The sequence below is a fragment of the Dendrobium catenatum genome, unplaced genomic scaffold (genome assembly GCF_001605985.2).
Source record: "Dendrobium catenatum unplaced genomic scaffold, ASM160598v2 fragScaff_scaffold_1687, whole genome shotgun sequence".
Taxonomy (NCBI): Eukaryota; Viridiplantae; Streptophyta; class Magnoliopsida; order Asparagales; family Orchidaceae; genus Dendrobium; species Dendrobium catenatum.
The window spans coordinates 102,961-126,525 of NW_021320149.1; the positions used below are offsets into that span (position 1 = coordinate 102,961).

General features: G+C 36.7%; 1 protein-coding gene across 1 annotated transcript in view; it reads right to left on the reverse strand.

The window, feature by feature from the left end:
- The window catches only part of LOC110112074 (meiosis-specific protein PAIR3), a 32,345-nt gene extending 9,052 nt beyond the window's left edge, over positions 1 to 23,293 (reverse strand). Inside the window, exons 1-10 of the mRNA XM_028701407.1 lie at positions 23,171 to 23,293; positions 23,060 to 23,100; positions 22,959 to 22,969; positions 13,527 to 13,585; positions 11,580 to 13,277; positions 11,321 to 11,462; positions 1,243 to 1,356; positions 1,064 to 1,124; positions 830 to 979; positions 679 to 737 (exon numbers count right to left, since the gene is read on the reverse strand). Coding sequence (XP_028557240.1) covers positions 679 to 737; positions 830 to 979; positions 1,064 to 1,124; positions 1,243 to 1,356; positions 11,321 to 11,462; positions 11,580 to 13,277; positions 13,527 to 13,585; positions 22,959 to 22,969; positions 23,060 to 23,100; positions 23,171 to 23,212 — 2,377 coding nt within the window. The 5' untranslated portion in view covers positions 23,213 to 23,293. The remainder of the gene's footprint in view (positions 1 to 678; positions 738 to 829; positions 980 to 1,063; positions 1,125 to 1,242; positions 1,357 to 11,320; positions 11,463 to 11,579; positions 13,278 to 13,526; positions 13,586 to 22,958; positions 22,970 to 23,059; positions 23,101 to 23,170) is intronic.
- Positions 23,294 to 23,565: the final 272 nt, after the last annotated feature.

Sequence of the window (23,565 nt, forward strand, 5' to 3'; positions counted from 1 at the left end):
TATTACATTACGATTGTCTTTGTATTTGATTAAGAACATTTTGGTTAATCTTCATACAATTCTTTGCCTAAGCAAGTGGAAGACTACGAATTTATAAAATCTTACTTTAATTTGACGCATAATTTTATATTGATTAACTTTTAATAAATTCTCTTGTTAATCTCTCGTGAACTCGTTGCATATATCACATCAGTTCATGTTCTGTTACACAATCAAAATAGACTAATAATTTAACTTATGTCGTCATATTTGTTTACCCATCAAAAGATCAATTGCAAAATTTTCATCAAACTTATTATGCATCATACATAACTATTAATGATCCCTAACATCAACAATATTTCAGGAAACTCAATCTGGAACTTTAACCAGGAACAGTTTACAAAATTTTCCTCCATGGCACAATTGAACACCAGTTTAAACGCTAAAAACAACTTACTGTAACAAGATCCAAACACGGGTATATAGTAGCTGCTTAAAATTGTCTCGTTTCAGGACTGACAAATTGGTTCATCTAGTCCTGCTTTCATATTGTCTATGCCCATGTTTTCTTGCTCAATAGGAGTTTATTCAAACAATTTGCAACCATAAAATCTCATAGGCACAAAACATTATGATGTCAGTATGCCCAAAAAAAGAAAAGCAAAACCTCCACAGTTGAAATGAATTCGGAATTACCTTCAAATCGAGATTCTAGGTGTTTCCTTTTGGATTTGCTGGCGGCACTGAATTTTCCCCTAAAATCAATGTTATAGATCAGAAATATCAATATCAACCAAGGCTTGAAAAAAAAAAAGTTTACAGCATCTTTGCAGATTACAAAGCTTACATGTCTTCCTGTATCTTAGAATCAAAATCCTGAAGCTGCTGCTTAATTTTCTCTGCCACAGCAGAAATAATCTCACAGCTTTTCTTGCTAGTGTGTAATTGTATCTTAGAGTTGATTCTTCTCAATGCTAAAGCCAACTGGCTCACTGCCCTTTACATGAAACAGAAAGGCAAGAATTATGTAATGAATAGGTTTGAAGGTGTCAGGAAAAGTGGATTATGAAAGTTGAAAGACCTTGCTAAGCTATCCTCTACAGATTGCTCTGAAGCCTCATGCAAATCATTGGTTTCATCTCCTGACAATTTAATGCAGGATAAAATCAATTTCAATGAGGATAATAGAACATATCCAAAAAGATATATATGTTTACTAGTTATATAAAATTTCAACTACTGGTGGTAAAGAGAGGTTGCCTTCACTAAATTTGGCATCTTTAGGACCATGAACCCTTCTTCTTTTATGCAGCTTGGGCGGAGTTTTGTCTAAATTGTCAACACTTGGAAACCATTTCCTTGTTTGTCTGAATCCTGCCAAAAAATTCACTTATTTAGTTACATAGCTGATTCTTTAATTAACAAAAAAGATCGTAAATAGATAATGATAGACCTTAACTTTAGCATCATGAAAAACACATCCGTTATGCTTTTATCAGCAGAGAAAAAAAAGCAAACAACATTAAGAGAAGTCATGCCATCCGTACATAAGCCGCAACATGAAGCTTCTAAAAGAATAGAAGGCACAAAATGGAAAAACAATGCAAGATGAAAGTTCGAACTTGACCAAAGACTTTTTAAGATTTTCTAACAAACTGGAAAATTTGTCAAGTCTTAAAACATTATCAGAGCGCTTAAGACGGCCATTTTTATTTTGACTGCAGTTAAATTCATAAAATGCATACACAATAAAATTATATGAAAACTAAAGAGTAATCCTTGCAACTGCCAGTTTTCCTAACTTTTTTATTCACGATTTAATGGAATTTAGTCTATTGTCGTGTGACTCATAAAATCAACTTCAGGCATATACTTCCGATACTGCTAATCCAATTGCCAGAGAAGTGATCAGATGGCAAGATTAATAAAACTCCGTCGTCTTCGTCTTCGTCGTCAATATCATTATCCCAACTATTTGGGCTCAACTTTATTAATCTTTGCTTTTCATTCATTCTTGTTTAATCTTCCTAAGACATTCAACAAATTCTTCGCATATTATTTTAAACAACTTCGATCCATTTAGCCTTAGGTCTCCACATTCTCCTTCCTAATCCTGGCATTAATTTTGACTACTCTCCTATGGGAGCATTATCTACTTTTTCTACATGTGCAAATCACCTTGATATAATTTCAATAGCCTTATCATGAATAGATAACGCGCCAATTGTTCCTCTAATATATTTATTTATTAACTTATTCTTTATAGTTTTGCCACACATCTATATTAAGTCTCAACGTCGGACTTAAATATCAGCTTTTTTGCTAACACTTTGATTCATACAATATTGTTGAAGAAATTTTGATTTTACAACTCAAGATCAATAAATATCATATGGATATCATTTCTTTACTCTATATATTTCATTATTAAGTGCCTTAATACAAAATCACTTCCATATTAAATCTCTCACGTGTGATATCAAATTAATTCTTTAAGTCTGCTGCAATATTTCGAAGTATGTTCCATTACTCTCTCTAATACGAATATTATATGGTCATAAGGTTGATTCATTAGTTTGCACAATCTTAACATCTTTTTTTATATACTGGTGCCAAAATGTTTCTTCTTTAATCATTCGACATCTATTTACTGTTCAAATTTTTATAGAAAAGATTTATTAACCAATTTGATACAATATCTCACATAACTCTCCAAGTTTCACAATCTCCTATGAATATAAATCCTTAGTTTTTAAGCATCTTCGGAGCTAAATCTAATTCAATTTTTTTACTCAATCTATAATAACTAATTTCTATTGAACAGGTGTGCTTTTTTGAAATAATTTCTTCCATAAAACTCTTAACTAATAATTTATCAAAGTAATATTTTAGTCGTTCTTTGATTTTTATGGATTTAGTTAAATTTATATTATCATAGCTTTTAATATATCTAATTTAGTTAAAGTCTCTAGATCTCTTATTTCTTACCTTAGCTATATATCTCTTTCCTCGGTGCTTGGCCTATTTTATTCATTCAAAATTACACCTTTTGTATTGCTCATCATACTCATTTTGGAATACTTCTAGCTTTTTGATAGGAAGTACTTGTGTGCACAAGTAATCCTAATCCAAATCAAGTACCTAAGCAAAGAAACTGCTGTCCGCAGCGAGAACACAGCCCAAACAGTGGAAGAACTGAGAGAAAACTCAATAGAAATTCGTAGGAAATCAAAGCAAACACTTTCATTTCAATAGTAGATGAAAAGCACTTGCAAATCTTCCTTCAATTCGAGAGGAAGGAAGCACTCTCCACGATCACCAGCAAAGCCAAGAGCCCAAGAACAAACCTAGATCTCCAAACGAAATTCAAAATCCAGATGCCCCAAAACATCTCTCCATAACTCTTAATTAAAGACAAAGGATAATTGCAATTTTCCTAAAACAGCCCCTCATTCAAAAATCTCCCTCCCAAATCAAATTTAAACCCACGTGGGGCCCACAGGGGCTTCCACCCCCTCCTTTTGTTTCCGCCCAGCCAGGCTCCGCCTGGTGTAAAACCGGACCGGTCCAATCGTAATAACTCCCCTCCCAAATATTCACCTTGTCCTCAAGGTGAAAGTACGAAAACTGCTGCTTCACCATCTCATAGGGCTCCCAGGTAGCCTCGTAGTCGGGAAGATCCTTCCATTTGATTAACACTTCCTTGGTTCCTTTTTTATTAACTCTTACTCCTCCCAATTTCATGGGTTCCATGACCACCTCCAAGTCCTCTGTCAATGATGCTGGTAGCTCGGCACTGGCTGCATGCTCCCCAAGCGCTCTCCTCAACTGTGACACATGGAACACCAGGTGTATGGTGGCGGATGGGGGTAACTTCAGACGATACGCTACTGCTCCAATCCTCCCAATGACCTCATAGGGGCCAAAATACCTCGGGGCCAATTTCTTGTTCCTCCTGTTTGCCACTGATATCTGCCTGTAGGGTCTTAACTTCAGAAATACCTTCTCCCCCACTTCAAATTGTATGTCTCTCCTATGTGTATCTGCTCACTTCTTCATGATTTGTTGTGTCCTTCCCAAGTGCTTCTTTAACTCCTCCAACACCTAAAGTATTGTTCTACCACAGAGATCAGTGTGTTTCCCCTCCCATAATGCACTAAGTGTGTGTGTGTGTGTGTGGGGGGGGGGGGTCTCTTCCATAGAGCACTTTAAAATGGGTCATTTGGAATGCAGAATGGTACGAAGTATTATACCAATACTCCGCCCACGGTAACCATTTCGCCCATTTTCGTGGTGTTACAGAGGCAAAACACCTCAGATAAGTCTCCAAGCTTCGGTTTACCACCTCCGTCTATCCGTCTGTCTGTGGATGGTATGCGGTACTCCTCTTGAGGACAGTTCCCTGCATCCTGAAAAGCTCTCTCCAAAACTGACTCAAGAACACCTTGTCTCTATCAGACACAATTGACTCAAGAATCCCATGTAATCTAACCACTTCTCTGATGAAAGCGGCTGCCACTGATACCGCGGTGTAAGGATGTCGTAAGAGGATGAAATGTGCATACTTACTAAGTTATTCCACCACTACCAAGATGACTGTGAATCCCTCTGAGCGGGGTAACCCGTCGATGAAGTCCATGGACACTTCTTCCCAAACTCTATTTGGCAGTGCCAATGGTTGGAGTAACCCTCCTGGGGCCATGGCCATGTATTTATTGTGCAGACATACCTCACATTTTGCCACCATCTCCTCCACATCCTTATACATTCCCTTCCAGTAAAGCTCCGATGCCAACCTCCTATAGGTCTTCTGTACGTCGGAGTGTCCCCCAACTGCACTGCCGTGAAATTCTTGCAATAGGTGAGGAATATGGATGGATGTTCGAGGTATCACAAATCTCCCCTGATGCAGCAACCTTTCTCCCTCCAAATAATAGCCTGAATGGCTACTACTATCCTTCTTTAACTCTTCCCTGATCTTCTTCGGCTCTTCATTTTGCATGCTCTCTTCCTTGATGGCCCCCCAGTCAACCATCAGTGGTAGTGATACTGTCATATCTTGAAGTTCCCCCATGCATCTGGATAAGGGGTCAGCCGCCTTATTTTCTACCCCTGGCCGGTACTGTATCTCAAAATCATAGCCCAAGAGCTTTGACAGCCACCTCTGATGTTCCTCGGTCACCATCCTTTGCTCCAACAGGTATTTTAGACTCCTCTGATCCGTGCGAATGATAAAATGTCTACCTAGTAGATAAGGCCGCCATTTTTGAATGGCTAAGACTATGGCCATCAGTTCTCTCTCATACACTGACTTCAACCGAGCCCTGGTCGATAGCACCTGACTGAAGTAGGCTATAGGTCTGTGGTTCTGCATCAACACTGCCCCCAGTCCATATCCCGACGCATCTGTCTCCATTATAAATGTCTGGCTGAAATCTGGAAGGGCCAATACTGGAACTGTCGTCATTGCCTTCTTCAACCTCTCAAAGGCCTGGGTCGCTGCCTCCCCCCATGAAAAATTGTCCTTCTTCAGTTGCTCCGTCAACGGCCAAGCAATGGAACTGTACCCCTTCACAAACCTCATATAGTATCCCGTCAGTCCCAAGAAACCCCTCAACCCCTTGATGATCTTAGGCATGGGCCATTTCTGCATTGCTTCAATCTTCGACTGGTCGGCTGCCACCCCCTCTGAAGACACTACATGTCCCAAATATTCCACCCTCGACTGGGCAAAACTGCACTTCTTTAAGTTCGCTTTCAGTTGATGTGTCTGTAGAATCCCCAAAACCTCCTTCAGATGCTTCAAATGTTTCTCCTCGGTTTGGTTGTACACCAATATGTTATCAAAGAAGACTAGCACAAACTTCCTCAGGTGCTGCCGGAACACCCTGTTCATCAAGGACTGAAAGGTGGCAGGGGTGTTAGTGAGCCCAAATGGTATCACCAAGAACTCATAATGCCCCTCGTGTGTTCTGAAAGCCGTCTTCTGAATGTCCCCTTCCTTCATTCTGATTTGATGGTAACCCAACTTCAGGTCCATCTTTGAAAACACCACTGCTCCATGCAGCTCATCTAATAACTCATCGATCACTGGAATGGGGAATTTGTCCTGTACCATCTCCTTGTTCAGGGCCCTGTAATCCACGCAAAACCTCCAGCTCCCATCATTCTTTTTGACAAGTAAGACTGGACTGGAGAAAGGACTCACACTAGGTCTGACGATCCCTGCTTCCAACATCTCCTTGATCAGCTTCTCAATTTCATCTTTCTGAATCTGGGGGTAGCGGTATGGTCGAACACTGATCGGTGACACTCCCTCTTTCAAAAGAATGGCGTGCTCCTGCTCTCTAGGTGGTGGCAATCCCTGGGGTGGCTGGAACACCTCCCCGTATTGTTATATGAGCGGTTGCACCACCTGTGGAATGTCTCCTTCTTCCCCCACACTAACCCTCTCCAAACGTTGTAGCTCCACCAAAAATCCCCCTCCCACCTCCTGTATGGATTTGATCATAGATTTGAGAGATACGACTGCCCTTGACAGCCCTGCATCCCCCTGGATCACCTTCCTCTGCCCTTCTATCATCAGTTCCATCCTCAGAGCACCCCAGTTGACCTTGGTCTCCCCCAAAGTCTGTAGCCATTTCATCCCCAGGATGACATATGTACTTCCCAATTCTAAGGGGAGAAACTCCTCCCTCGCCCGTAGCCCTTGGATGGTCAAGACCACTCCCCTGCAAACTCCTAGCCCCATCTCCACCTTCCCCGTGCCCATCATCACCCCATAGCCCCCTGTATCAACTAGCTCCATCCCCAACTGGTCAACGATCTAGACAGAAATGAAATTGTGGGTTTCCCCACTATCGATCAACACCATTACTTCATGGTCAGCTATCTCTCCTCTTACTTTCATAGTGTGACTCGGAGTGAACCCCACTACTGAGTTCAGAGAGACTTTTGTCATATCCAGATGCAACTTCTCCTCCCCTTCTGACCCGCTCCCACCTCCTTCCTCGTCTTCCTCATCTTTGCAAACGAGGAGAACCTGAAGAGTTCGGTCCTTGCACCTATGTCCGGGCATGTACTTCTCGTCACATCGGAAGCACAACCCTTTTGACCTCTTCTCCTGCATCTCCTTCTCGGTCAGCCGTTTGAACTGTCCCCCGTTTCCCCCTCCTCCAGTCCTCTCCTTTGGTGCTTCCTTCAGACTCCCTGAGGCTGCTCCATTTGAAGGCAAGAGGGTAGTAGTCATCCTGTACGACCCCCCCGAATAATTTCCTCGAGCTCCCCTTTCAGACTTCTTTTGATCTTCTACCAACTGTGCCAGCTCCATAGCCTTCCCCAGGTTCCTCGGCTCCAATACTCTGACAGTTGTTCGTATTTCTAGTTTAAGCCCTTTCATGAAGTTCCCCTCCAGGGCCGACTCCGAGATGTGATCCAATCGACTAGCCAAGTACTCGAATATGTTTCGATAATCCGCCACCGTCCCCTCCTGAGTCAGGGAAAAGAACTGCTCATAGAAGTCTCCTCCCCCATCGGCTCGAAAACGCTCTAATAAGCAATCCTTGAACTCCCTCCAGCTCCGGATGAGCTCCCTCCTATCACGCCACTGATACCATGCCAAAGCTTTTCCTTCCAGACACAATCCAGCAACTGTCAGCTTCTCATCCTCTGTCAACCTGTTGACAGCAAAATAACGCTCCACCTTGTAGATCCAGCCATGGCCGTCTTCCCCCTCAAAAACGGCATCTTCAATTTCCTAACCTTAGGATCTCCCCCGTTTCCCCGAAATCCTCCATAACCTCCCATCCCTCGAAGATGAGGTGCTCCCCAACTGTCACGATCTTCCCTCTGGCGATTATACCCGAACCCTTCATCATATTCTCCTCTTCTCCCTTCAAAATCAGCCCCTCGCCGATGGAATTCCTCCCTTCTTCCGATGAAATCAACACCCCTCCGATCATTCCCCAAGCTCATCTCTTCTCTAGAAAGTGGTTCTAGAGGCGGCATGTCATCCTCCCCCTCAATGACCTCCACTTCCGGATTTCTCCTCCCCCTAAAAGGGATTGGATTTCCTCCACCGACGTGGCCTCCGGTAGTCTCTCTTACTTCCGACGTCATCGGATTTGTCTTCATCTCCAGTAACTTTTTAAGCATTTCTTCCATGACAGTGAACTTCCCCTCCAACTTTTTATTGTTGGTGGTGATTTGATTTTGAAAATAAAAAAATCTCTCCTCCAAATCGGCTTTCAATTGTCCGACTTCGCCTTCCAAGACTTCTACCTTCTTTTCGGCCATCGTTCTTTCCACGGATCTCACGTAACTCACTTCCGAAAGCCAAAAACTTGCTGAAAAATCATAATTTCAGCCGCCTAAAGTCCCCAATCGATGCTCTGATACCAATTTGATAGGAAGTACTTGTGTGCACAAGTAATCCTAATCCAAATCAAGTACCTAAGCAAAGAAACTACTGTCCGCAGCGAGAACACAGCCCAAACAGTGGAAGAATTGAGAGAAAACTCAATAGAAATTCGTAGGAAATCAAAGAAAACACTTTTATTTCAATAGTAGATGAAAAGCACTTGCAAGATACAAATCTTCCTTCAATTCGAGAGGAAGGAAGCACTCTCCACGATCTCCGGCAAAGCCAAGAGCCCAAGAACAAACCTAGATCTCCAAACGAAATTCAAAATCCAGATGCCCTAAAACATCTCTCCATAACTCCTAATTAAAGACAAAGGATAATTGCAATTATCCTAAAACAGCCCCTCATTCAAAAATCTCCCTCCCAAATCAAATTTAAACCCACGTGGGGCCCACAAGGGCTTCCGCCTCCTCCTTTTTCCGCCCAACCAGGCTCCGCCTGGTGTACAACCGGACCGGTCCAGTGGAGACCGGTCCAATCGTAACACTTTTCTATAATAATATGAGACTCACAAGTGTTTATTTTTAGCATCTATTAAAAGAACACTTGTTTTCCTCAATAATATTTTGTATTTACACTCCACCATAAAGTCTCCTTGTCAATTTATGATCTATTTCTAAACTCCTTACAAAAATTCTATGGAAACTTTGTAATGTAATTAACTTTTTATCCTATATTAGTTTTGGTTTAACTAATAAATTTAAAATTGCCTCCTTTATAACAACCCCCTATGTCAAAAGGGTGATAAATTTTACCTTTAAATTTCCACAACATTGTCCAAGGGAAATAATTTGTTTTACTTTATTTTTTTACTCTTTCGATGAACATCTATAATTACTACTATATGTTGAGCAGTCAAACTCTCTATTAGAATTATATTGTAATCTTTACAAGTAGGAAGAAATTTATTTGTGATTTAGTGTCTCTATTTTTGTAAGTGTTTTCTTATTTCTTACATTATGCATTCCTTATTGGAAGATCATAAACTATTATAAAATCAAGAATAATTTCTTCTTTTGCATTTTTGTAAATGTTGGCCATTTAAAGAGAGCATAAAATTAAGTTAAGTGTTGCAAAGATGATGATGCTCATGTAGATGAGTGGCTTCACTCCTAGGTACAGGATGCAAAATGAGTATATACATGATAAGGTCGAACTAGCTCCAGTAGCATATAAGATTAGAGATAGTCGCCTTAGATGGTTTGGTCACATAAACATCTTCCGATGACTCGGTTAGCATAATAGATGTATTAGATTTGACCTATATTAAAAAAGGTAGAGGTAGACCTAAAGAGATTTGGTTAGAAATAATTAGAAATTATAATTTTCTATTAGATTTAAATGAGAGTTTAACTCTTAATGGGACACAATGGAGAAAAAAGATTCATATAGTTGACCCCAAGTAGTGGAATAAATACTTGATATTATTATTATTGTTGTATATGTATTCCATAACTACTATGAATCCTCTCATAGATCATCCTACTAAAACTTGTGTCTCCATTTAAATCATCCCTAATAAATGCCTTCTCTATTTTGGATTATACAATGAAGTAGTTCATTCATATATCTCAAATTTGATTTTTTAATCTTTTAATCCAACTTAAGAAGTATAAGCACTCATAATATCTTTATCAATAATTATCTTAATAACAATCACCATTTTAATAACCCTAGTCACCTCAATAATTCTTTTAACTCTCTATCCATTGTAATCCCAATCTCATTCATGTTGTTAAATTGTCCAACAAACAATAAATTTTAAATTTTCATATAATTTCATGTAAACAAGCAATATTTATTCTTTATTCATCATGTCCATCATTTTTTTACCTTTTCCAACAAGTAAAACGTGAAATGAGAAACAAGATATTCACAGGCTGCATAGGCTGTGGAAAACTGAGTTAATATTGCTTGTTTTTTATTTTTTATTTCCCTTCCTTTTAAGCTCATGGAATATAGCTGCTTATAGATTTTTTAAGAATGTGAAAGTTTAATTTGTTGTTTTTTACAATGATTGACCATTAAGTAACACAAAGCAACCAAGAGGCAGCATGCTATATCATATAGCAGTATAAAAGGAAATAAACCTGTATAAGACTAACCAGTGTAGCTGGATTTTCTGAAATACCATCTCATGTTTTAATGATTTTTTTGATATGACAAACTTCTTTAAAAATATCCAAAGAAGAGTCCTAAAAAAACCAATCATCGGATTATCTGGGTACTTGGAAAAAAGTGTCGAGCATACAATTACTAAAAGACTAAAGAGCAACGCAAGATGTTACGAGTGGACTGACTTTATCAATTAACATATATGCCGCCAACATGAACCCAGTAAACTTATCTGAAACAGAATGACTACATACCATTCATATTTTACAAGAGATTATTCAGCATGTAAGTAGTCTTCTGATTTAAGTAGCTGACTCCTAGGTTTTTAAAATGTCTGTAGCGGATAAATTGAAACTCATATAGTAATCACAAACTTTTTGTCAAATGATGGCATTTCATGGACCACCTCACGGATTACTTCTTGGAATGTCTAAGATAAATCCCCAAGGTTTGAAGGGGGAATTTTGAAGATGCATGAAAATTAATTTTTTAAAAATCTACATTAAAAAATTTAAAACAAGCATAGTTAAATCAAATTCAAAATTGGAAAGATAACATATATGACTCAAAAGACATTGCACAAAGATCGCCATGCCTAAAATATGTTCAGTCATTATTGTGAGATTGTGAAATGAGATGCTGATTACTTGTCATATTTCTTAGAACTTTAAGCACGCATAACAAATGCATCATATGCATCAATCAATCACAAAAACATGGTAGAGGGCATATCAGGGGATACGAGCAAAATTGTGCTGGATCATATTACTCGCTGTATTAATAATATGCAGAATAGAGAACCTTTGATCTTTAATTCTTCTGCTCCAAAGCTATCAGAATCATGCCTTGCTTTTGGTGATAATGACAGTTGTTCTTTAGTTTCATTTCCATCCATAAATGTAGAATCCTCTTCTCGTGATTCATAAACCTCTTTTGTGTCATCCTGAGGAAGCTCTTTAAGGCAAAACAAAGATGCTGAACACAATTTTCATGTAAAAGAAGTCAGGTCCAGGCACATGGCAAAATGTAAATGATTTGGAGGGCATAAACAAAAGGATACAGAGGATTCTGTGTTTGTTCCTGAACCGCAGGATCTTGACTTGTTATCCATGATATCAGAATTATTAAAGTTCCAAGTAAATTCTATTTTCCTACTTTGTAATGGGCTACCAACAATCTCATTTGATGGTCTACTTGAAGTAGTTGTAGTCACTTTGCCTGCTAATGTAGGACTCTGCAAATCATCTGCTGTATCTGCTGAACTAGTCACTGGCGAACGGGTAGCTTTATCATGTTGGGATGCAAACTTTGACATTGCAGAACTGTTCACAGGTCCACGTGATCTTTTTTCCTTTTTCAGTAGTGAGCTTTGAGTATTTTCGTAAGCCACAGCTTCAAGCACAAATGGAATGCCAGATAGGTTTTGTGCATTCATTTGGGAGTTTTGAGTATCATTTTGAGCAGTTTTTGGCTGCAAGGATTGTGTCTTGCTTGGACAGGACATACAGGGAGAAATCTCAATATCATTCATGCTTTGCAGCACCTTAGCAGATGGAAATGATTTATTCTTTTCATTTTTTTGTAGAGTACTCTTTGAACAAGATAGATTGGGAACATAAATCGCCTCCTTCTCAATGGCAGCATTTCTCTTCTCATTAAACTTTTCGAACTGAGCATTTGCACTTTTCACTGAAGTTATCTTGTTTCCTACTGCTAAAGCAAAGGAAAAAATGTCTTCTTTGTCCTTACACTTAAAGTTTGTTTGAACATTAGGAATAATATCAGAAACAGATCCGCTTATTTTCCTGAACTCAATGTCAGCCTCACTCTTCGCATACGCACTCTGGTTTTGCATTCCTTGGTCATCTCTACCGAAGGAAAATAAAATGTTCTCATGACCGCTCCCTTTGAGGTTCTCTTTGGCTTTAAGTTTACAATCTGAACATGTGGATGACAAAGGCTTTTTGCCATTGTTTAAAGCGTCATCCAATTTTTTCCCTATTTTAACTGAAATTTTTTTCCTGGTCATGGAACGAGTAGCAGGTCTCCTTATGGTTTGATTAGGGCTGTCTGAATCAGTCTCGATTGGATCTGAACTCGGTTTAGTTCTGGCTGCTCTACCCTTCTGTAATCCTCGGTTATATTCCACGCAAACGTTTTCTTTGCCCATATCAATATTTTTAGAATTTATGCTATTCTCTTTCTGTGAAGGAGCACCACCAAGGATCTCCCAGAGCTTCATTTTAAGTCCATCAGTGGTGCTCTTATAGGGTTGTACAGTTGGTTCTCCGCTGATTTCTTGGTCTAATAAGTTTGTTTTCTTCATTGAGACAAATGTAAGTCCTTGATCTATATAGGCATCTCCACGTTGCTCTCTATCGTGCTCATAGACCTTTTTGTGTATAGAAACTACAGAAGGTAGCACTGGTAACTGATTCAAATAAAACTTGCTTGCATCTGCATTTGATGTCTTGCAGCATGAGGACCTTGATGGTAAGCACTCTGAGTTCTTTTGTCCCTTAAGTTCCACTTTTGTTATTTCAGAGTTTACTTCACCATGCGGTCGGCTTTGATCACCTACACCCATTCCTTTTGCCGAGGAATGTATATCTGCAGAATGCAGTGCAGGAGCATCTTTTTTTCCAACGCCAGATGCCACGGTAGGGGATTTCTCAACTGTGATTCCGATTGAGGCCTTTGCAGATCGACCAGATTGATGCTGGTTACTATCAAGACTTCGACAATCACTAGGTCCGACCTACATTTAAGTCACTTACCATTTTAAATAAGAAACGTGAAAATGCAGCACAGTGATCTAAGAATAATATGGATAAATTCCACACATCCCAAGCTTAGCTGTTATTAAAAGACTCAAACAAGAGATGAAAAGAAATTCAACTTTAAAATAAAAAAAGCAAATAGATAAAAAATACAACTAGGGAAAATATGTAATAAAAAATGCCAATGGATGTTTAAGATGCAGCTATGAACCACTTAGATTGTGCACCTTCTGTGATCTAATCTCCAACATGATTAAGCAGGTCCCACTCAAACAACGGCTACAACCTGGAAAGATAAACACAATAAGAGGGACAAGAAACAGAGCGGCGTAATAATCAAAATTAGCTCACGTAGCATGAAGCGCTTTTAGTCAGATATATTAAAGAGGCTAATCTGAATGAGCAATTGGCAGTAAATTTTCAAGGCTCCTTGTCTCCTTTACAACCAGGCCAACAACAGCATGCAAGCATTTGTAGATCGAGCAAACCAAATAAAACTGTCCATGCTTGATCCCACTGAACTTATTATGTTTTTCTTCTCTTCTTTTGGGGCATAAAGCCATTTTAGTTCACTTTCACATACAGTGAGCATTGAATTGCTTCAGGCTAGATGACTTACTCAAAATGTTTGTCTCTCTGCTTTCCCAACTGCTAAGTAGTTTCCTAGACCCTCAACTAATATTATTGATTCAAATTCTCTTAGAATAACCTCCATTTGGTATTAAAGCGTGGAAAAACTTAGTGTCTTAAAAATACAGATAATCTGGCTGGAAAAAACTCAATCAAGTAGTTTAACTTTCACATACTTATAAAAAAAGATAATGACCAAAATGATTCATTAACTCTTTAAGAAGAACTAAAATAGTCCCCAACTATATTAAATGATCATTTTGGTCCCTCAAATTTTTAAAAATAAATCAAAATATCTCATGGTGGAATTATTTTGGTTACTCATTTAGGAGTTCAGGGACCAAAAAGATTTTTTAAAATAGTTGGGGACTATTTTAGTCCTTCCTAAAGAATTAAGAGACTATTTTGATCATTTTCTTCATATAAACAGTTAAAAAGAGAAAAGTTCCCATGTAGTTAAATTAATTAAACTTTAATTGATTTTCTCTAGGTAGGGTTGTCAATAATAAGCTCAAAGTTGGCTCATTTTACAAGATCATCTACTTAATGAGCTAAACCCAAATATAGATCAACTTGTGTTGGAATGGTAATAAAAATTCAAGCAATAATGAAATGAAGACGAAACATAATAGAGATTATAACAAAAGATATAAGTTTTCGTGGTTCAGTGAGATTTATCTGCATTCATAACATACAAAGATCAAATATTTTACTAAATTTCAAAAGAATGACACACTAAGAATTTCTATTCATATAAAATTAAAAAAGAATGGCGCACTAAGAATTTCTATTCATATAAAATTAAAGATAATAATATAGATGCTATTTTATAAATATCAATGACTAAAAGGAAATGCAGCCACTAGCAGCAAAAACAAGGATTGAATGAGGAGAAGAAGATGATATTGTTATTATTACTCTTTTTTGTTTCTCTATTCATGGAGTCCAAACGAAAGTTTCTAAATTTCTATGGATGGAAACTTCTCCTCTTGATGGAACCAAAACTCGTTGTACCTTTTTTCTTGAAGAACCAAAAGACCATGCTCATGCAAACTTCCAAAAAAACATTTCCCTTCTCTCAGTTGGTGGCCCGTCTACCCTTTCCCTCCCTCTTCTCTCTAATTGCTTGTATTAAAATCTTCCTAAGGCTTATCTATGGTGGTAGCAAAGCATAGGTTTGCAAATATAACTAATTATAGAATTTAATAAGGCCTCCTAAAGTTAACAGAAGGTCTAATAACCCAAAAAAAAAAAAGTTTAATCATATCTTTGAAAATTTCAATCTATTATTTATAATAAATAGGAGATCTCAATCATATTTTGAAAGATTTGATGGAAAAATATTTCACTCTATAGTTTTAACAATCTCCCGCTTGGAGACAATATTTTGATACATCTTTTTAATAGCCATTGCTTAAATACCTCTTTGTGCGAGGCCTCCAAATCATTCATTATTCACGGATGCTACAAAGGCTTTGCATTTTGTAACCCGAACCGGACTAATCGGTCCCGCTCGCGAACCGCCCCTTCCACACCAACTGAAGTCGAGCCTCCAGATGGCTTGAACCGAGCAACTCCACTATTCGCACGCCAGCAGCATCGCACGTTACCGAACGGAGCAAGGTGCGATCCTTTCTCCCTCCAATCGTGATTTCCTTCTCTATTCGTCATATTATCCCACCTCGCTGCCTCCCTCTCGCCATTTATTTCAATTTGGAGACTTAGGGCATCGAAAAACTTCCTTTCTCCTTCTAGCAGCAGCCACCAAACTCCCTCCCCTCTACTTCTTTTCATTCTCTTCCTCTAACAATAGCCTCAAGTAAGTTCCTCCAATTTTGAGTCCAAACTCTTCTCCTTCTTCCTTTCTTCCTCTTTATTCTCAAGTTATGTTAGTAGAGGTCATCTTTTGTAGTGTTTTGCTAGATTTGATTTGGTGTTGCCTTAATTCATTGCTATGAGGGATTTTAAATTATTTTCGAAGGAGCCCTTATTTTAAACCCTATGTTATTTATATATTTTTAGATTACATTATTTTATATAATTAATTTTGGTGTTCATGACATGGTTAAGATTGATAAGGATAGTCTTCATTATGCCTCGATGAACGTGCTTAATGTTATTTTGGTTTTGCTATTTATAGGACTATCGTTTGGTGGAGTCGAGCGAGCCACTTTCGAGGTTTGAGTTTGTAGCAAACACTGTAAGTAACTATTATTTATTTATAGGATAAAAGTGCATTTCTTAGTTAGGGGTGTTATTCTTAATTCTATTGCTAGATCTTTTGATGTTAAGTGGGAGTTCTGTCATTGTAGATTTCTGTTATTTTACAAATTTGCTCATAATGAATTAGAAGCTTCATAAATAGAATATTCTTGATTTATTGCTGCATAATCTCATGTATATCAAATTTGTATTTCATGCATGCTCTTGATTGAATGTAAATCACATTTGTTTTATTTATTACAATACTTGATACTCCTGTTATAAATCAAGTTGATTCTATAAATTGTAATTATCATGTTGAATTATATAACACATATGATGCACAGACACGGACACGGCAACACGGAGACACGTCAAATATTAAAAATATAGGATACGGACACGTGTTGAACACGGTATTATAATTTTTATATTTTAAAAATAGTGTATAAAAATTGAATAAGTATAATTTAAAAAATAATTTAGAAATAATAAGTCATTTAATTAGAATTTGTGCTTAAAATGATTAATATTAGGATGTCGAGAGTCGGGCATTGGTGCCATTTATCAGTCATCGAGAGAAGAGATGACAATGATGTTAAGAGTTGGGCATATTGATGTTATGCAGTAAATATTTGGTGTCAATGTTAAGAGAGTGTTTATCATCAATGTTGAGAGGTCATTGGTCGTCAATGTTAAGATTGCGTTGGACAAATATGAGATGTCAAGTTGTGGGTGTAGAAATTGCTAGCATCAAGCATCAATGTAAAGATGGCGTCAGACTTTGATATGGAGATCATTTTGAAATGTTGATGATGTAATGATGACAGTCGTCGATATTGAGATTACATCATACATTATTGTGAAATCAAAGTTGTAACCCGCGAAAGAGAAATGAAAATGAGAATATTCGATGAATGTGTATTAAGTGTGGGCAATTGATTTGGTATTGTGGATAGGAAATGAGAAATTTAATTTTTATATTTTAAATAAGTAAAAATTTTAAATACAAGAAATTATATTTTAAAAAAATCATAAAATATTTAAGATACGTGTGTTGGACACGCGTGTCCAATTTGTATTTAATATTTTTTTTAATCGGACATGTTTTCGGCGTGTCTGACACGTGTCTGACATGTGTTGTGTCGGATACTACACGCCTCTTTGAGAAGAAGTATCGGTGCATCATAGTAAAACACATGTTGATTAATTGTAATAACACTTACACTATATGATTATGTGCATGTCGGTATAACCCTATTAGTTTTTTGCTAGCCTAGGTTGAAGGGCCCAAGAATGACGTCCCTACAGAAAATCACTGGATTTCCTTAGATTTGTATTTACCTTCCCAATGATTGGTATATGATGAGCCGACAATAAAAATATATGCTAAATATAAAAAAATATAAGTGTATATAAATTAGAAGTAATAAATGATTGTAGGTTATTTTGAGGTACGATGATATCTAGTATGATTGCATTTAAAAATAATTTGCATTGATAGTAGTTTGGCACATACATTAATGGTGCTAGTATATTAAATTGTCGTTGTAGGAAACAAGGCATGTGTCTTTGATTTGGTGACTTTAGGTTGTTCATTCCACCCATTGGTTGTTCATACTGCATGCCCTATTCATTTGTTGTTTATGCTTTAATGGATAGGAGTTACTTATTGAGTTTGATTTATAAAACTAATCCGTTGTCTTTTTCAACAGTTCTTGCAGACATGTTTAGTGGACCACCACCTCAGGAGCAGGGTTACTAGCAGTAAATTATTTTGTTATTTATTACTTTGTACTAGTTTATTATGTTTATGAATCCGAGGATTAGTTAGTTTTTTCATGTTTTTTATTCTATTTATATTCCAGTTGGCTTGTATTAGAACTACTATTATTTGGATGTTTTGGTTATTTGAACCTCTATTAATGAATTAACTCTTTATTTCACTTCCTTTGTTTATCCTAATGTACATATATGTACCATGTTATATCTCTTGTATGTGCATAGTTCTCTTTGTGAATACAAAACAGGTCATTCTATCCTTCATTGTGTCCCATGTTGTCAGAGTGTACCGCTTTCTAGACCCAATATGTAACAGAGTGGTATCAGAGACGTTATGTTTTATATTTGATATTCCTTGATTCTTTAGTATCGGGTACTAGGTCATATTAGTTTAGGTTACCCTTAATAATTAACTTATACATATGTATATAGGACTTGTAATTATCTATATATTTTATTTTGATGTACATACTTAAAAATTCAAAATGGTGCCAAGAAGAAAGAATGTTGCTACCGCTCCTAGAACTGATGCCACGAGAACTACTGAGGAAGCCCCACCTATTCCCAGAGGACATCGCACTCAAGAACGTCGAGGTGTTGTTGCTCCAAATTCGGATATCACTGCTTTAATAACGATGATGACAGAGGTTACCACTCAGCTTACTCAAACAGTGCAAGGAATTAATCAAGCCACCCAACAAGTACCACAACCAACCCAACCGACACCCCCATTAGTGCCCCAAGAAGCCATAAGAGAACCTGGTGCTGATCCAGCGCAGGTAATCGAGTCAAAGTCAAAGAAATTAAGTAAAATAATTAATATTAATAGATTTATTTATTTAAACCGACTTTTATGTTATAGGTCGTTCCAACCAATGAAGGGGTGATATATCGAGTGATGGGTCAATTCCTAAAGACTCACCCTCCAATATTTAATGGGACAGTTGGGCTAATCAAATCTTATGTATGGCTTCATGACATAGAAAAGAGACTTTGTGGCATTAAATGTCCAGAAGACTGAAATGTATACATGGCTGCATTTCAACTATGCGAAGGAGCTGATGATTGGTGGGAGAGCATACGACGAAATAACTTTGGAGCATATGCAATAATTCCTTGGGAAGAATTTTAAAGTGTTTCTGAAGCAATATTTTCCTATGGCGGACTGATCAAAGTTGATGAACGATTTGAGGAAGCTTGAGCAGGGGACAAAATAAATCCAAGAGTATGAGACACAGTTTGCTAGAATTGTTAGATTTGTACCATCTATTGGGCAACACGAATATTAGAAAATCTACAACTTCCTTTCAGCCTGAGAGAGGACATCAAGAGATCCCCATCTGTTGTTAAGTGCAATTCATTTAGGGAGCTAGTTGATTGAGCAATTCACGCAGAGATAGAGATAAATTCTTGTGAAGAAAAAGCTACTGGAAAATATTGAAAAAGGGAACCCTCATGGCCAGTGAGACGTCACTCCTCGCGTAAGTAAAATCTATCTGTGGTTAGGAAGAGTTGAAGGCAGATAAAAAAAAGAGAGAAGTTTCAGGCAAATTGCACAGTGCTTGATGCAGAGTAAGGAGAGTGCTTGATTGTGTGGAGTTACGTGCATTTTCGTACTTCCACTAGAAGACGAAGAAGAGGAGTTCATGCATTCTACAAGAAAGAGCAAGTCAAAGGCAGAGGCGAGGGCATTCGCATTTGACAAAGTTGGAGATAGAGGAAAAAGGGGAAGTTGCATAATAACGACATGTTTGCAATTTTGATCGAAGAAAGCCACAAGAGGCGTATACGAAATAGAGAAAAAATTTGAAGTCGTTGCAAATAATCGAAGTTGAAGGCAGAGTCTGTGCAACCTGTTTGGAGATAGAAAGGAAGATACATATGGTGAGTAAATTTCCTATTTGAGAAAAAATTATGTTTCAAATTTATTAAATTAATTTATGCAATTGTATTTGACATGGACAAAGAAGAATATTTATTTATCAGTCTGATCTCGACTAGACGAGGGGGAGAATAATTGTAGGTAAGCAATGAAATTTAATTAATGATTTCGATTATTTTATAGAATATAATATGCAATGCAATTTGGGATATGATTTAATAATTTGATGTGTTTGATGTTGTCATTTACTATGTTCGATGCATTCGACGTTGCTTTGAAGATGTTTGATGCCTCCAACATTATTTTTTATGTAGGTTAACACTATCAATGTTGTTTTAGGCAATGATAGAATTACGCGGCATAGTCGGGCAAAGTAATGAGGCAAATTAGTATTCTCGGAAGCTAAGGTAAGAGTTAAATTAATATCGTTAATTTAATTAAAAAATTTGATGTAAAAAAGTCCTAAATTAGCTATGTAAATTGATGTAATCATGTATCTGATGGTTAGGTTGTGCATTATTAAAGGGAATTTAAGAACTTAAGAAAATATTGAAGTGGGAAGTTCAATCTTTGAAAAAGAAGGGATATGGGTTATTATATTTTTATTTTATAATAATTAAAATGCTATTATTGATTCAGTGCATTTATTGACACAACACAAGCTATGTATACTTACCAAGTTTAGTAGTACTATATTACATTAAAGTGATGAATCAAAAGTCCTATGTTAGAATATAATGCACATAAAATGGAAAGAACAACATATATATATATATATATATATATATATATATATTGAAAGAATGTAATAAAATGAAAAAAAAAATTATATGCAAATACAAAAGTTCACCCTGCATGATACTAACTAGAGAAGCATGGACCTGCGCAAAAAATAAAAAAAAAAGGTTGGAAATGAAAATAGTTGCACTTCTTTAGTATAAAATTTTAGACGAGCTCCAGAAAAAAATGACTTAATAAAAGTTAAAAAGTTGAAAACTAAAATATTAAATAATATGCATGTAAAATAAAGATTATCATTGCATACATTTACGTTTATTTTTAATTTGAAAGATTAAAAGTAAATCATAGCCACTCACAGTCTCACATGTATATTTATGAATTATTGTTATATTATAGAACTATAATCAAGCAATGAGTTTTGATGATGTAAACTAATTCAATTAATTAAATATTTTAGGAAAATCTCCAATTAAGTAAATGGTTGATTGAGAAGGCTTCTTGTACATAAGAAGAAGTTCAAGTGAAAATAGATATAGATTATGTAATATTTGTTCAAATTGATAATTAATGATTAGTGATTTTTTTTTAACATTTTGGATACTTTTTATTTGATTGTTTAACTATTGCTAAATGAACTAAATAATTGTCTGACAACTATTCCCAATTTGGTATTCCAAGTACTCGAGCCGAGTGACAACAAAATGTTGCAATCAATAGCTTTCAATTACGATTTTAGGGCTATGGCGTTCAATGGCTTCTAATTATGACTTCGAGCGTATATCAATCAACAACATGCAACCCTATTCTCTCGGGACTATAATGATTATTGTTTTCTTCCAGTTATGTCTTGGTATGAAAAAAATGTAATTTGAATCAACAACATGCAACCCTTAAAAGTGACTAATTCTTGTTAAAATTACAAGTTGAAAACCTACGTTTGTGGTTCTTTAATGTGTTTAATTTGAATCCAATCATACATTGCTTTAGAAAAAACTAAACCAAATCATCCTACATCAACAAAGTTCGAGAAGAAAAATCAAATTCATTTAAAAAGTATCAGTCAACTCAGCTAGCCTTATGATGTGATGGCTGACAGCACAGTTGCCAAGGAGGGCAGTAACCCAACTGCCCAGGCAGTAACCCACCAGGCGAGCAATAGCCCAACTTCCCAAGTGGGGCTCGGGACTTTCTTTATCACTTATAGGAGAAGAGACTTTAGGGGGAACTCTGGGAAAGATGTTAGGGGCATTTATTAGGGGATTTGGGCTGCTTAAGGGGGGAGATTGTGGAGGGTTAGAGTTTATGCTATGTTTTAACTTTCTACAGTAATTTTTGTGGGTTGTTTGGGTTCCTAGTGAATGCTAGGGATTATGGGAGAGATGATTCACCTCTCAAACAATGAATCAACTTCTATCTTATCATACTTTGTTTGGAGATCAATAAATTCAGCTCTCTTGCTATTATTTTTGGATCTATTTGGAGTAAATTTTTGTTTTTTTATATTTTTGCTTGTTGTTTGAATCATTAAGTCCTATCACTTTGCTTTATAGCCTTTCATAATCATAGCAATGAAAAGTTTAACAGGTACCTAGAAAAAAGGTCAAGATTCTGATATGTTTATATATAGTGCATCTTCAGTAATTTGACAAAAATATATATCATTGTAGATTTTTGGTTATCTACGATCACATAACTGTATGGAATTCTTATGAATCTGTATCAAAATATAAAAAGAATAATTAACCTAAAAGCAAGCTTGAAATTTGAAGAGCCAATAGATCAAAATATAAAAAAGGATTAAAAACTTTAAAAGTGAAAAAATAAAGACATTTAATTGACAAATTAATATTCTACTTGATAAAATGCTGCACTAAAGCTGCCTAGAAGAATATGGAAGGTTAATGTTTGGATGCAGACAAAAGGCAGAATAAATAATACGCAAGTTTTCTTTAGGTGCCATAAAAAATAGAGCGTCTGCTTGCTAAATGCATTACTGGCATTAACCAAGGCAAAATGAATGCAAACACAAATGTACCGTCCCCATCAATGGCTCAAGAAGAGCCACAGCCAACAATGTATCTCCCTCAAAACAGCACAAGCATGATGAAATCAGAGGGAATTGAGGAAAACGCTCGCCACCCGAGTGGAGTACAAAAGTTACCTAAAATGTCTAGATCCAAATGAAGCAAATATAACTGAAAAATGTGAAAAACCATTTATGAGTTGCAACAATAAGGCTAAAACAAATTAAGGCGGCATCAGAACCTAATGAAAATAGCATAGATGCAGGACTAGCAACCGCAATTAACTGTAAAAAATTAAATCAACGGCGATGCAAATTCTTTCAAACTATAAAATAGAATCGACAAATTCCATAAGATACCAATCGATCTAACTCATCAAACAGAAGGAGATGACCAACTCTTATCCGATCTGCAAAATCCATATAAATATCAGTTCCCAAAATGCCATTTAACGCAGGAGTAGATGGACGAGAATAGATGGATCGCAAAAACAAAATACCCGTTGCTTCTATTAGTCAGATGCTTTGGGATTATCAAGGGCTGAAGATTGACACGAAAATTGTTAAGGAAGCAACGATGGGGAAAAGAAGAAGAGTTCTGAGTATCTAACCTCTTCCAAATCTACTCTGTGAAGGAAACCCTTAAGAGCCATTTGGCTCACAGCGCAGGGAAGCCTCGTCGACAATAGTGGTCCTCTAAAGTTTTCCCTCCATAAAGCGAGAAATGGAGAGAGCCGAAACAATTTTGAAATAAGCCAAGTCCGTGCTCAGTTTTAGTTTTTAAAATTATTATTTTTTATTGTTTTAAAAATTTAATGCTGGTGCAAGTTTGCAACACTAATGCAGAAATTTCCCTTTTCCTTGTTAATCCATTTAAGAAGAAAATGGGCCATGTGTCCATTTTTTAATTGAAGGCCCAAAAAGCACTGGAACCCAGTAAACATGATCCATTTCTATTTCCTAATATATATCCATCCCACGACTTCAAAAAAATATAAAACATCAA